General features: G+C 38.8%; 1 protein-coding gene across 1 annotated transcript; it reads left to right on the top strand.

Annotated features, from left to right (window-relative positions):
* The first annotated feature begins 5428 nt into the window (after positions 1-5428).
* CABS1 (calcium binding protein, spermatid associated 1) lies at positions 5429-6613 on the top strand. The gene has a single exon (XM_055434178.2). The coding sequence runs from the start codon at positions 5429-5431 to the stop codon at positions 6611-6613; it is 1185 nt and encodes a 394-aa protein (XP_055290153.2).
* Positions 6614-15112: the final 8499 nt, after the last annotated feature.

Below are 15112 nucleotides of genomic sequence, written 5' to 3' on the forward strand. Positions count from 1 at the left end.
CATTTCAGAAAGGGTTGAGGACACTTTTTCTGCAGGCAAAATCACTCCAGCAAATGAGAATTATATAACTATTATATCTGATGACAGGGGTTCTGAATATGACTCAGATAAGTATGGCTTTGAATTAGAGGACAGAGCAAGTAATTCTCTTATAAAAACAAGTTTAGCCATGTATGCCCCAAAAACACATGTGTATCATGTACCACGCACCACAGTTGCTGCTTTCGACAGTCTATCTAAGGCAGCATCCTTGGAGTTCAAAGCTGGAGAAAATTATCAAGCTACAGTTCCTAGACAGGAAAACAAGAACTTTGATCCCATTGTTCTCAAAGATTCTAATACCAATGTCAATCCCAACAAACCCATAACTCATTTCCTAACTGATTCAAGTAAAACTTTTCCTTCTAGTTTTTCTGACAAATCATCTGTGCAAAAAAGCACCATAAATGGTATCGATGGCACTGTAATTCTCTCTGAAGGCTTTGACTTGGGAAATAAAATAATTGATTACTCTCTTTTTCTAGACACAAAACCCATAACTGACAGCAGAACATTCACAATTGATACCAACCCTGCTTTAAAAAACAGTGATGATTTACTCAGGAAAAACATATCACCTACCATTTATAAGGTAGCTACACCCAGGAGAGGAGACACCACCACATCCGGGAAACCCAATTTTACTGAAGGTAGAACAGGTACAGCTGCAGTGCCTGATTTAAGGTTTAATAATTTTCCTTTAGCTCAGCATTCTAGTAAAGACATCTCCAATGTGGATGAAGACACAGAAAGTACAATCAACACAGCTCTTAATTTCTTTTATCCTTTGAAAAAGCTGTCCACCAATATGCCAAATGTCCCTACCTCTACTGCAAACAAAAATACCATTGGCCATTATAGCCTTCCATCATCAGATAGTGCCATGTCTCTAAGACTTTCATCAGTGGGTTTACCTGAAACTCTCATCCTAACTTCTAATGCTCCTACTGAAGAAACTTCAGCCCCCAGACTTAAAAAAGATGCAAACTTGCATCATCCAACAGTGCTAACATCAGAGACATTGAAGCCTGTGTCTGCAGACTCCGCTTACTTTAATGAAGGCATTGTCTCAGAAGGGCAAAGTATTAAAGATCAAAGGATCCCAAAGGCTGTACACTTATTCTATGCTGTTCTCCAAGCTGATGCCACTGGTTCTTCAGACAATATAGTAGATGCCAAGCCAAAGACATCTGCTACTATTGTCACTAACAACAAAACTTTTGATATTGATGCTTCTGGTGATCAAACTTCAGAACGCAAGGAAACAGTCATCAAATTTTCTACTCTTTTGCCTAACGAATACAGTAAACCAAATTCCTATTCCATGAGGGAGATAACTAAAGCTCCTTCAGTGAAAGATGTAGCTACTGAATTTGAAGAAAATCACCTTACAGGTGCAAATAAAAGAGGAAATAATCCAGCTATTCAGGTGGGAAAAAACTTTCTAAAAGACGCATATCTGAGGCATTACCTTGTGAATAAAAATATCATCACTGATAATAAACTAGTCAACAAGGATTATTATAGTGCCCCTGGAGCAGCTTACTCAAGCTTTCACATACCCAAGGATTCGCTTCTAGGTGGATCTGTTCCTCAGGAAACCCATTTCATGGCTGAGAACTTATATTTACCCACAGAAGTAATTATCACTATTCCTAATGATGAAGAATCTTCATCTAATATGGATATATAATTTCCATGGTAAAAGGAAATTTTCAGTTGGAATTTAATGTAGCCAATCTTAAGGCAACAGATACTGAATTTCAAACTTAAGGAAGAAGAAATATTACACATGGATCTATTGTTGAGATAGAAAAAAATATTACCTAAATTTGAAAGAATTTCTACCATACCACAGTCTAACAAGGAGGCTAAAATAGATACTTTAAGACTGACATTCTTCAGTCACAGGTAGAAACAATTAACCCAATGGATATCCATGAAGAACCTAAAAGCAACAAAGCAGATATGAGGGTCGTGACTGCCCCTGCTGTACATACCATCTCTCAGGAAACAGAAATAGTGATCCCACAGGCCAACACATCCTTCAGTTACAATTTCCCCACTCAAGTACCCAACATTCCAAACACTGGAAGGAAAGAGAAAAAAGTGGACCCTGATACAATCAAATCTCAAAATGTAACTGCTCCTCTCAGTTCCTTCACTGTTTCTGAAGGTGGGAATTCTTTTGTTAATGAAGATTTTATGACCACAACAGTTACATTCTGATTATAATCCTGTCAATTAAGATTAAGAACTCTATTTTTGCCAATAAATTTGTAAAATCTAAAGATACATAGACTCACTAAAATGGGAATTCTGCCTCAGTTGATTCTTTTAAAAACTTCACATGACATTTCTTCTGATAAATAGCAAGATATTCTTGATACAAAGAAAGTCTCAGTAGTGGACATCCCTATGGCATAGGTCTTTTCAAAGTCTATACCTGAGGATTCTTCTAGTCATGTATTCCTGCAAATCATAAAGGTGGCAAATAACCTTCCTGGAGACTTACTGCAAAATCTATCCCTTTGGTTAGCAGTTCCTACTTTTTCACTAAAAAGAAAATTAGGTTTCCAAAAAAATCCTGTCTAAAAGGATGCATAATCACCAAGCCAAACACCATGAGCAAATGAAACAAAAAAATGTTACTCAAACAAACTTGCTGCAGCTGCCAAAATAAGGAAGATATGTACCCCAGGAGACATGTGAGTAGATACAAATTTGAAATTTTTCTGAGAAAAGACAAAATGTTCTCGTTAGTGTGATATATGTTAAAAACAATGGAAGAAACTACTATTCAGATAAAATGAAACTTACAGATTCTGATCCTCTGTTCTTACGTCAGATAATACCTTTGGTAGGAATGATCCATTGGTCAAATAAATTATGTTCCTTATAGCAGATGACTCCAATTCCATTCTCAAGATTTCTAAAATTCCAACGGTCCCACCAGGATTTTCTCCATATGCTTCCTGTTTGTTGATGGATGACACACACTCTCAATCCGAAGTGTCCTTTTTGAGATCAACAATATAAAATACACATATAATAATAAAATTATTCTCCATAGAGAGAAAAGTCTTTTTATTATAAAATCAATGTGATTCCACCTCACGCTGGGGGAGTAGATATTATAATGGAAGTAATCTCTGAAATGAAAGACTATTTGACTATTATTATTCGTGAATTTGTTATCATTTTACCTGACATTTCTAACCGGGGAATAAATGCTTATAAGAATGAATATTTTGCTCCTTATTTTTTACTCTATTCAACATAACAAATACCAAATACTCTGAGATAACTTCTAGTAGTTATACACCTAACACTTACATCTTTTCCTTTTTTGTACACATACACACACAAAATTCCCCCAATAAAACACCAAATCTTCTGTTTATAATATGCTTTATCTTGAATCAAGATTCACAAAAACCAAATTATGAGAAATAAAAAAAGTAGAGGTTAAAAACCTCCCATTAAATTAGCTAACCCAGAGAATGGCTTTACCCTCATATTTCTTTTAATGTTGCTGGAACTGACTTTTTTTCTATTTAGAATTTTTTTTAAATGTGTCTATAACTAACCTGAGACTTCCTTCTTTGTCCTTGATGCTGACAGCATTCCCTAGGTCAATAAAGACATTGGCGCCCTCAATAGCAATGGTAGCACCTTGAAGCAAAAACATTTCTGGAAAGCTGCCCATATATTTGAAGTGAAAATTGTCCATCTTAAAACCTATTTGCTATTTCCACATAAAGTAGCGATATATTTGTCCCAGACCAATCAACTAAGAGAAAACACTGTAAACTTTGAAGTTGAGTGCATGCGTGCTCAGTCACTTAGTCATGCCCAACTCTCTGACCCCATGGCCTATAGCCTGCTAGGCATCTCTTTCCATGGGATTTCCCAGGCAAGAATACTGGAGTGGGAAGCCATTCCCTTCTCCGGGGGATCCTGATTCAGGGATCAAACCTGCATCTTCTGCACTACAGGTAGATTCTTTACCATTGAGCCACCAGGGAAGCACAAACTTTGAGGTTGAGTCCATATTTAATGAAGAATAAGCATTTGTCTTTGAGATGAAAACTACTGGTCTGGGGGATGTCACTACCTTTTTTCAGAGTTAGTTCTGCCTGACTCTGAAAGTTCTCTTTATTTTAACTACATTAAGAAAAAATTAACACGAGTACAATCCCTTTTCACCTAATCAGCTAAAGCTTAAGGATGATAACAAAGTAATGATGACTAACATCATTAAAAAAAAAAAGATACTCCCTCTGAAATTGAGGATATAATTATTAAGGTTGAAGTTATTCACACCCTGATCTTGTTTCTGGGTGAATTTTTATGTATAACATCAACTCTCTGCCAGAAAAGTCTTTGTTTGTGTGTTTGGGATTGAAATGACACTGTTTACAGAAAAACATTCCTAAATAATTTGACCTACAAGATCTGACAATCTTACTATTATTCAAGTTAATTCAATAAAATCAACTAAAATGAGGAAAACTAGCAAGACCCTAACAGACCAGTAACTTATTTTTATTATCCCTACTGGAAAAGTGAGAATTCCTGCTCTAAAAAAAAGAATTAACTGAAATCTCCACTACCTAATTACCTTCTGCAGCTACATTCACTGCCAAAAATGTCATTAATTTGTTTTAGACATTTAAATACTATGAATCTGAAGAGAAGATGCTTTATTTCCAAAAGACACTGTCACTTACTTGAGAAACAGGTAACCTGAAGCTGATGCTGATAATCCATGGCTCCTGGAATTTCCCTCATTGACACTAAACCCATTAAGTACATGGCAGACTCTGCTATATCTGTTTCAAGTGATATGAGACACATGTTGGAAGGTATAGCACTTACAAAGAAACATGGTAAATCTCGTTCCCCACAATTATATTATTTGGCTGTTAATGTTGATTTCATAAACAAAGAGGGCTCTATTATCTTTTCATTTAATGCTACTGACAAGTGTTCAGTCACGTCCAACTCTGTAACCCCATGGACTATAGATTGCCAGGCTCCTCTGTCCATGGGATTTTTCCAAACTAGAATACTGGAGTGGGTTGCCATTTCCTTCTTCAGGGGATTTTCCCAACCCAAGTATTGAACCCATGTCTCTTTTGTCTGCTGCACTGGCAGGCAGATTCTTTACCACTAGTTCCACCTGGGAAGTTCTTTCATTTAATGTCAGTACTCGTAACTCAGTGCCCAATCAGAGCACAGAAACAACCTCCAAGGGGAGCCAGGGCCACTGGCCCTGTGGTTGATGCAACAATCACCATGATGACAGGTGCTTCAATCACTATAATGAACACCACTCTCCTGCCTAGGGATGCCACTGCACCCAGGGAAAGACCTTTGAGTGTGCATGGTGCCACTTTGTCCCATGGCTGAAGATGGTTTGCCAAAAATTTATTCTCATCCTCCAGCAGAAAACACTAAGACAACAACTGAGGCAACCGTCTTCTGTGGGGCTGACAACACCATTCCTAAATCAGAAACAACTATTACATCAGAAGGAGACCACATTACTTCAGTAAATGACTATATGCTAGAAAATGATTTTTCAACAACGACAGGCAACAAGCTTATGCCACCAAAGGAAAGACTAAAATCAGAAGATGATGTTGAATCCCACCTGGAAAAAGAATTTGCCACTCTGATGGACATTAAAAACCCAATGGCTAATGAGTTTATCACTGAAAACTTCTTGCCAGTGGAAATTGGTAATATCTCATCAACAGATGCCGTTTCCTTAATAGATTTTTCCACTGACATAGCAACAGAAGATATTCTCTTGGATACCATTGACCCAGGGGATAAAGATGTGTCACTAACTTCTGAAGTCTCTGGCACACCGAAGGAAAGCACAGCTGGCATTGCTGACACCCCGATCCTTCCAACTACAATGGGTAAGTCTGATGTAAGCAATTATAGTTCCTCAGTTAAGTTCAAAGTCGCTGCTGATGGGAATGCCCATATTACTGATTCCTCTATCCCTGAGGCTGAAATCACTCCAGCTACTGAAAAAAACTTCACCACTATTCCAGACATAACTGCTCTTACAGAAGAGAAAATAACAGAAATTGACTTAATTCTTCCAGAAAATGATGCCAATGCTATGCCTAAACTAACTGATTCTGATGAGGAAAAGTTGATCACTGTGTTTGAACTCACTACCACTGCTGAAAGAGACAAAGATAACCCAGAAGATACTCTACTAACTGATGAAGAGTCTGCAGATGGAGTCAGTGTTTGGATGGAGAGGGATATGGCAAATGAAGAAGAGAGTCATTCTGTTTTGCTTACTGCTGTAGAATCCAGATATGATTTCGTCATCCCTGCATCAGTAGCTATGAACCTCACGGAAGATTTGCTTACAGAAGAAGATTTGCCTGAAAATAATAGAATGGAATCTGTAACTAAGAATACTGACGAATTGTCAGGAACTACTCCTGATCTAGATGCATTCAACCATAAAGAAAACAATTTCACAACTGAAACGGGTGTCTTTAAACTACTAAAAGAAGAACCAGATGAGTTCCTTATTTGAAAGCAACAACAGAAATGCCACAAAGTATTGTGCAGTCGCCTAGGCAGCTAGTTTTAACATCTAAGAAGTTTGTCGAGCAAGCAATAAATCTTTATAAATGAAAAAATGTGAGCATTTAAGGCAAGTACAAAACTTAGAAAATGCACGGGTTTAAGAATAGTGGTCATACAGCACAATATATTTTGGAAAACTTTAAAAAGTCAGCAATACAAGAGTTCCCCTACTATCACAAAGTTTAATTGAGCTATCCAATAATTACTTATTTTAATATAAGATCTTTAATCCCAGCCTTCAGGGATATTAAGAGAGAGCAATAAAGCAAGCTCACTCCCCACTGCGTCTAATCATATACATCATTTTAGTTAATTCTCAATAGCATATTTTAATGTGAGTTAGAGACAGAATCAAATTAACAACATATCTTAAAACAATTGTAGTATTAAAAGACCTTAAATACTTATTCTAAACAGATATCTTTTTAGTATGTAACCAATGATTCTCTACTGAAAAAATATATTTTAAACCCACACTCATAGAAAAAATAAGGCTATTTAGTAATTGTTTAGCATCCACATGTAAGAAATATAACAAATATTACAGGGTTCCTGGCTCATGCTGGATGCAAACTAAGGCAAAATGATATTTTACAAATGTGTACATCTGTCAAAAACAATACTGTATGTAAACATATGAATTAATTTAATTTTTTTTTCTTTAAAATCTCTTCCCTGAATGTTTGTTAATTTTTTTCAGGTCTTAAGCATTGATACTGCACTCTTCTTATGCTTTGGGTTAGCAATTCAAGGACATACATCTTCATTCTTTTCTGACACCAACTGTTAAAATGGGCCTGTTTTCACTTTGCTGAATTCTCTTCAATAAATCTTTTTGACAGCAACTGATTTACTGTGTGTAAGTGTGATTGATTTTCTAGACCAGAATTCTCAAATTAGAGATATGAGTGAAAAAAATGAAAATTCATTGTTTAAAGAATAACTTAGTTCTGGGTATCAAGTAGAATTATCCTATAAGGACTTATAATTTTATTATATTTTACAAGGAAAAACAAAGCCAAAGCACTAGTTGAAAGTTAAAGGTACCTATATGGGAGGTGTGTGAAGAGGGATAGGAATTTACATCACTAGATAAGACTATAGACTTTGTTGTTTAGTTGCTAAGTCATATCTCCTTTGTGACCCCATGGACTGTAGCCTATCAGGCTCCTCTGTCCATGGGGCTTTCCAGGCAAGAATACTAGAGTGGTTCCTTCTCCAGGGACTCTTCCCGACCTAGGGATTAAACCCCTGTCTCCTGCATTGACAGGAGGATTCTTTACTGCTGAGTCACCAAGAAAGCCCAGACTATAGACTAGAATAGTGTTAAGTCAGAAAACAAAGATCATGGCATCTGGTCCCATCACTTCATGGGAAATAGATGGGGAAACAGTGGAAACAGTGTCAGACTTTATTTTTTTGGGCTCCAAAATCACTGCAGATGCTGATTGCAGCCATGAAATTAAAAGATGCTTACTCCTTGGAAGGAAAGTTATGACCAACCTAGATAGCATATTAAAAAGCAGAGACATTGCTTTGCCAACCAAGGTCCATCTAGTCAAGGCTATGGTTTTTCCAGTGGTCATGTATGGATGTGAGAGTTGGACTGTGAACAAAGCTGATCGCCGAGGAATTGATGCTTTTGAACTGTGGTGCTGGAGAAGACTCTTGAGAGTCCCTTGGACTACAAGGAGATCCAACCAGTCCATTCTAGAGGAGATCAATGCTGGGTGTTCATTGGAAGGACTGATGCTAAAGCTGAAACTCCAATACTTTGGCCACCTCATGCGACGAGTTGACTCACTGGAAAAGACTCTGATGCTGGGAGGGATTGGGGGCAGGAGGAGAAGGGGACGACAGAGAATGAGATGGCTGGATGGCATCACCGACTCTGTGGACATGAGTTTGAGTGAACTCCAGGCGTTGGTGATGGACAGGGAGGCCTGGCGTGCTGTGATTCATGGGGTCGCAAAGAGTCAGACACGACTGAGCGACTGAACTGAACTGAACTGCCTAACTACAGATTGTGTTGGATATATAAGCAAATATAATAAGAGACTACAGCTTCAACTTCACACAAATTCAAGTCCAGGGAAGCTGTGTCTGAAAAAGTGAGATTTAAACTAAAGATTGAAAAATGTAGAGAATTGGGGATATAACCTGTCCAAAGCCCTGAGGCAAGAAATGCCTCAAATTATCCAAGAAAATGAACTGAGCATGTGGTTGGAAAATGACACAAGTTGAAATGGAAAAGTAGGCAGGAGAAAAATTATCTAGTGTTTGTTGAACATTCTGGATTTTATCCAGAATATATTTGAGAGCCATTAAAGGTTTTAATCACTTTATCCTCACGTCAACCTTAGTACTGAACTAGGAAGCAAGCTGAAAAGCATCATCATTTTAAAACTCCAACTACAGTTTCTTCCAGGAGCTTTACTTAGGAAGGAGGATCTTTCCTTGATTCTTCCTAGTTGGTTGCTAGCAATCATTTACATTCTTTGGCTTACAGACAGTCACTATAATCTCTGCCTCCTTCATCACACAATGCTCTCTTTGTGGGTCTCTGTGTCTGGATTTCCCCATCTTATATGGACACAGGTCATTGTATTAGGCTCCTCAATCCTGCATGACTTCATCGTGGTTACATCTGCAAAGATCTCAAGTCTGAATAAGGTCACATTCACAGGTACTGGGAGTTAGAACTCCATCATACTTGGGAGTGGGAGGAAAGACACAATTCAATACATAACACCTGTTGGTATAATGTTTATCTTCCCTACCAGTTTTTATGTTGGATAATTAAGATGCTTACATAATACATCATCAATACCAAACACTTTTGAGACTGAAAGAAAGCATTATTAATAATGACTCCAAAACCAGGGTCATAAACTAGTTTCCTAAGTAAACAATGCTAGTCACCCCACCCTAAGGGAAGAGATCACATCCCCCTAGTCCATTGCTCAATTCTGAGAGTTTTGAACACAGTAGAACCTAAATAAACATGTTAAATGAATTAAATTAAATAGTGAATTATGATGTATTAGGTGATGAATGCTATCAGAGGAAGGATGGTATAAACTGGATACTTATGGATGAATATTAGTTTACTGGTATGAAAGGGTATCCCTGAGGGAAAGACAAGAACAAAGATCCAGAAGCATAAAAATACTTAGTGTGCTCAATACCATTGAAGAAAAGTTAAAGCACAGTGGATCTGAGAAAGAATGGAACAGATGTATCAAATGACTGATATAGCCTTTTAAAGGAAAAAACAATCAAACCGTCAGATCATTAATATGCCAGAGTTCCCCAAAGAAACAGAACTGATGATGATAGATGATAGAGATTTTAAGAAATTGGATTATTATAATTGTAGAGACTGACAAGTTTGAAATCTACAGCATAGGTTGATAGTCTGAAAATTAAGAGTTGATACTGCCATTTTGAACCCAAAACCCACAGGGCAAGTCCCCAGGCTAGAAACTCAGACAATTTCTATGTTTCAGTCTGAAGGCAAAATTTCTTATTTTTAAGAAATTTCAGTCTTTGTTTTCAATTGATTAGATGAGGCTAATTCACATTTTGAAAATATGTTTTATCTAAAGTTAACTTATTGTTAATCACATCTACAAAATACCCTCACAGTAACACCTACACTAGTGTTTGACTAAACAACAAGGTGCCACAGTCTAACCAAATTAACACATAACATTAAGCATCACATTATGTGTATAGCTATTTAGGGTTAACATTTCATATAATTAACAGCTTATATTTCCTGAGTTCATTTCACCAAAATTAATAGAGCTTTTCACAGGAGCTAAAAAATGTTTCGTGGTAAAATGCACTAATAATGTTGGGGCATATTTTCTGATGTCTTCAAATGAGAGTAGGTATATGAAGTGCTCGTGTGTGTATGCATGCTTAATTGCTCAGTCATGTCCTGTTCTTTGCCACCCTATAAACTCTAGCCTGCCAGGTTGCTCTGTCTGTGGGATTTTCCAGGAAAAAATTCTGGAGTGGGTTGCCATTTCCTCCTCAAGGGGATCCTAACCCAGGGATTGCCCCCACATCTCCTGCATCTCCTGCATTGGCAGGTGGATTCCTTACCACTGAGCCATCTGGGAAGCCCCCAATATATGAAATGTGCATGGAGGTATATTTTTCACAGAGTCCCAGGAAATTGCACTAGTAACTAATGCTCTGTGTAATATTTAGAGAAATGCTGATGTGAAAATGAGAGGTGTCTAAAGTTCTAAGAAAGGGATTAATATGTTAATTCTGTTTTAGAAAAACTATTTTGATGAAACAGTAAAAGTTAGATTTGGGAATGATAGAGGAAGCAAGAGGCAGAGAGACAAACTATAGCAGAAACCAATAAGAATATATATTCCAATACTTAGTACATTCCAATATTTATCAAAGTATTCCATGTACCCTACTAAATTAGTAATAAGCAGAATCTTAACTACATAGCCTATGTGACATGAAAATTTTATGTAAAAATCTGAACATTCCAGTATCAGCCCCAGGCATGTGTTGTTCTAGCCAAGTTGGCTGCTTCTCTATAATGAAAACAAATCTTGTGAGTTGGAATCCTCATATTTTCTCTCATTCTATAGAGTTTTAGATTAGACATAACTTACAACAAATTCAGAGAAGAAAAGGGAATTCATATATATTAAAGTGGTGTGGTGGTGATGATTTAGTTGCTAAGTCATGTCTGACTGCTGCAACCCCATTGACTGTAAATCACCAGGATCCTCTGTCCAATGGATTTTCCAGGCAATAATGCTGGAGTAGGTTGCCCTTTCCTTCTCCAGATCTTCCTGACCCATCATTTGAACCCCAGTATTCTGCATTGCATGTGGGTTCTTTACCAACTGAGTCACCAAAGCATTATTTATCACCTAAATTTATTCCAGGAAATAGATTAGTTGATGGTCACAAAAATGCCTGAGACAGAGTCTAACTACAATTTGTTCACTGTAAGAACTAATCAAAAATTTTCTTAACAGGAATTAGACATACTTAAAGGTGGCACTTCCCTGGTGGCTCAGAGGTTAAAGCGTCTGCCTCCAATGAGGGAGACCCGGGTTCGATCCTGGGTTGGGAAGATTCACTGGAGAAGGAAATGGTAACCCACTCCAGTATTCTTGCCTGGAGAATCCCATGGACGGAGAAGCCTGGTAGGCTACAGTCCATGGGGTCGCAAAGTCGGACGCGACTGAACAGAACAGAAAGGTGGCGTTAGTGGTAATGAATCTGCCTGCCAATGCGGGAGATGGAGGAGACTCAGGTTGGATCCCTGGTTCGGGAAGATCCCCTGGAGAAGGAAATGGCAACCCACTCCACTATTCTTGCCTGAAGAATCCCATGGACAGAGGAGCCTGGCAGGCTACGGTTCATAGGATCACAAAGAGTTGGAAAGGACTGAAGTGACTTAGCACGCACACAAAAATATTTTGGTGCAAAGGAAAGACAAAAGTGAAGTGAAGTCACTCAGTCTTGTCCAACTCTTTCTAACCCCGTGGACTGTAGCCTGCCAGGTTCCTCTGTCCATAGGATTTTTCAGGCAAGGATATTGGAGTGGGTTTCCATTTCCTTCTCCAGGGGATCTTCCTAACCCAGGGATCGAACCCAGGTCTCCTGTATTGCAGGTAGACTCTTGACCATCTGAGCCATCGGGGAAGCCCATAGAGATAAATATATCTGGGTCAAAATACTAGGATGTGAATCTGCGAGCTAATTCTTTTGCAAAGTTTCAGTTTCTTCATGTACAAAGTGCTTTTTCTATGTAAAAGCACAGAGATCTAAGACTGCACCTTGATCTTGATTTTAGATTGCTCTCATTGCAATCAGTTCAGTTCAGTTCAGTCACTCAGTCGTGTCCGACTCTCCGCGACCCCATGAATCACAGCACCCCAGGCCTCCCTTTCCATCTCCCAGAGTTCACTCAAACTCATGTCCACAGAGTCGGTGATGCCATTCAGCCATCTCATTCTCCGTCGTCCCCTTCTCCTCCCGCCCCCAAACTTTCCCAGCATCAGAGTCTTTTCCAGTGAGTCAACTCGTCGCATGAGGTGGCCAAAGTATTGGAGTTTCAGCTTTAGCATCAGTCCTTCCAATGAACACCCAGGATCGATCTCCCTTAGAATGGACTGGTTGGATCTCCTTGCGGTACAAGGGACTCTCAAGAGTCTTCTCCAACACCACAGTTCAAAAGCATCAATTCTTCGGCGATCAGCTTTCTTCACAGTCCAACTCTCACATCCATACATGACCACGGGAAAAACCATAGCCTTGACTAGACGGACCTTGGTTGGCAAAGTAGTGTCTCTGCTTTTTAATATATTATCAAGGTTGGTCATAACTTTCCTTCCAAGGAGTAAGCGTCTTTTAATTTCATGGCTGCAATCAGCATCTGCAGTGATTTTGGAGCCCAAAAAAATAGTCTGACACTGTGTCCACTGTTTTTCCATCTATTTGCCATGAAGTGATGGGACCAGATGCCATGATCTTTGTTTTCTGAATGTTGAGCTTCAAGCCAACCTTTTCACTTTCCTCTTTCACTTTCATCAAGAGGCTTTTGAGTTCCTCTTCACTTTCTGCCATAAGGGTAGTGTCATCTGCATATCTGAGATTATTGATATTTCTCCCAGCAATCTTGATTCCAGCTGGTGCTTCTTCCAGCCCAGTGTTCCTCATGATGTACTCTGCATATAAGTTAAATAAGCAGGGTGACAATATACAGCCTTGACGCACGCACGTCTTTTCCTATTTGAAACCAGTCTGTTCTTCCATGCCCAGTTCTGACTGTTGCTTCCTGACCTGCACACAGGTTTCTCAAGAGGCAGGTCAGGTGGTCTGGGATTCCCATTTCTTTCAGAATTTTCCACAGTTTATTGTGATCCACACAGTCAAAGGCTTTGGCATAGTCAATGAAGCAGAAATATATGCTCTTCTGGAACTCTCTTGCTTTCTCCATGATCCAGCGGATGTTGGCAATTTGATCTCTGGTGCCTCTGCCTTTTCTAAAACCTGCTTGAATATCTGGGAGTTCACAGTTCACATATTGCTGAAGCCTGGCTTGGAGAATTTTGAGCATGACTTTACTAGCGTGTGAGATGAGTGCAACTGTGCGGTAGTTTGAGCATTCTTTGGCATTGCCTTTCTTTGGGATTGGAATGAAGACTGACCTCTTCCAGTCCTGTGGCCACTGCTGAATTTTCCAGATTTGCTGGCATATTGAGTGCAGCACTTTCACAGCATCATCTTTCAAGATTTGAAATAGCTCAACTGGAATTCCATCACCACCACTAGCTTTGTTTGTAGTGATGCTTTCTAAGGCCCACTTGACTTCACATTCCAAGATGTCTGGCTCTAGGTCAGTGATCACGTTATCGTGACTATCTTGGTTGTGAAGATCTTTTTTGTACAGTTCTTCTGTGTATTCTTGCCACCTCTTCTTAATATCTTCTGCTTCTGTTAGGTCCATACCATTTCTGTCCTTTATCGAGCCCATCTTTGCATGAAATGTTCCCTTGGAATCTCTAATTTTCTTGAAGAGGTCTCTTGTTTTTCCTATTCTGTTGTTTTCCTCTATTTCTTTGCATTGATCACTGAGGAAGGCTTTCTTATCTCTCCTTGCTATTCTTTGGAACTCTGCATTCACATGCTTATATCTTTCCTTTTCTCCTTTGCTTTTCGCCTCTCTTCTTTTCACAGCTATTTGTAAGGCCTCCTCAGACAGCCATTTCACTTTTTTGCACTTCTTTTCCATGGGGATGGTCTTGGTCCCTGTCTCCTTTACAATGTCACGAACCTCCATCCAGAGTTCATCAGGCACTCTATCTATCAGATCTAGTCCCTTAAATCTATTCCTCACTTCCACTGTATAATCATACGGGATTTGATTTAGGTCATATCTGAATGGTCTAGTGGTTTTCCCTACTTTCTTCAATTTAAGTCTGAATTTGGCAATAAAAAGTTCATGATCTGAGCCACAGTCAGCTCCTGGTCTTGTTTTTGCTAACTGTATAGAGCTTCTCCATCTTTGGCTGCAAAGAATATAATCAATCTGATTTTGGTGTTGACCATCTGGCGATGTCCATGTGTAGAGTCTTCTCTTGTGTTATTGGAAGAGGGTGTTTGCTATGACCAGTGCGTTCTCTTGACAAAACTCTATTAGCCTTTGCCCTGCTTCATTCCGTGCTCCAAGGCCAAATTTGCCTGTTACTCCAGGTGTTTCTTGACTTCCTACTTTTGCATTCCAGTCCCCTATAATGAAAAGGACATCTTTTTTGGGTGTTAGTTCTAAAAGGTCTTGTAGGTCTTCATAGAACCGTTCAACTTCGGCTTCTTCAGCATTACTGGTTGGGGCATAGGCCTGGATTACTGTAATATTGAATGGTTTGCTTGGAAACAAACAGAAATCATTCTG

This window comes from Moschus berezovskii, chromosome 5 (genome assembly GCF_049115385.1).
Source record: "Moschus berezovskii isolate FMDL1 chromosome 5, NW_MosBer_1.0, whole genome shotgun sequence".
NCBI classification, from domain to species: domain Eukaryota; kingdom Metazoa; phylum Chordata; class Mammalia; order Artiodactyla; family Moschidae; genus Moschus; species Moschus berezovskii.

What these genes read in the sequence shown, in the direction of transcription:
- CABS1 (XM_055434178.2), top strand. Translation starts at nt 5,429, where the DNA reads ATGGTGCCACTTTGTCCCATGGCTGAAGATGGTTTGCCAAAAATTTAT.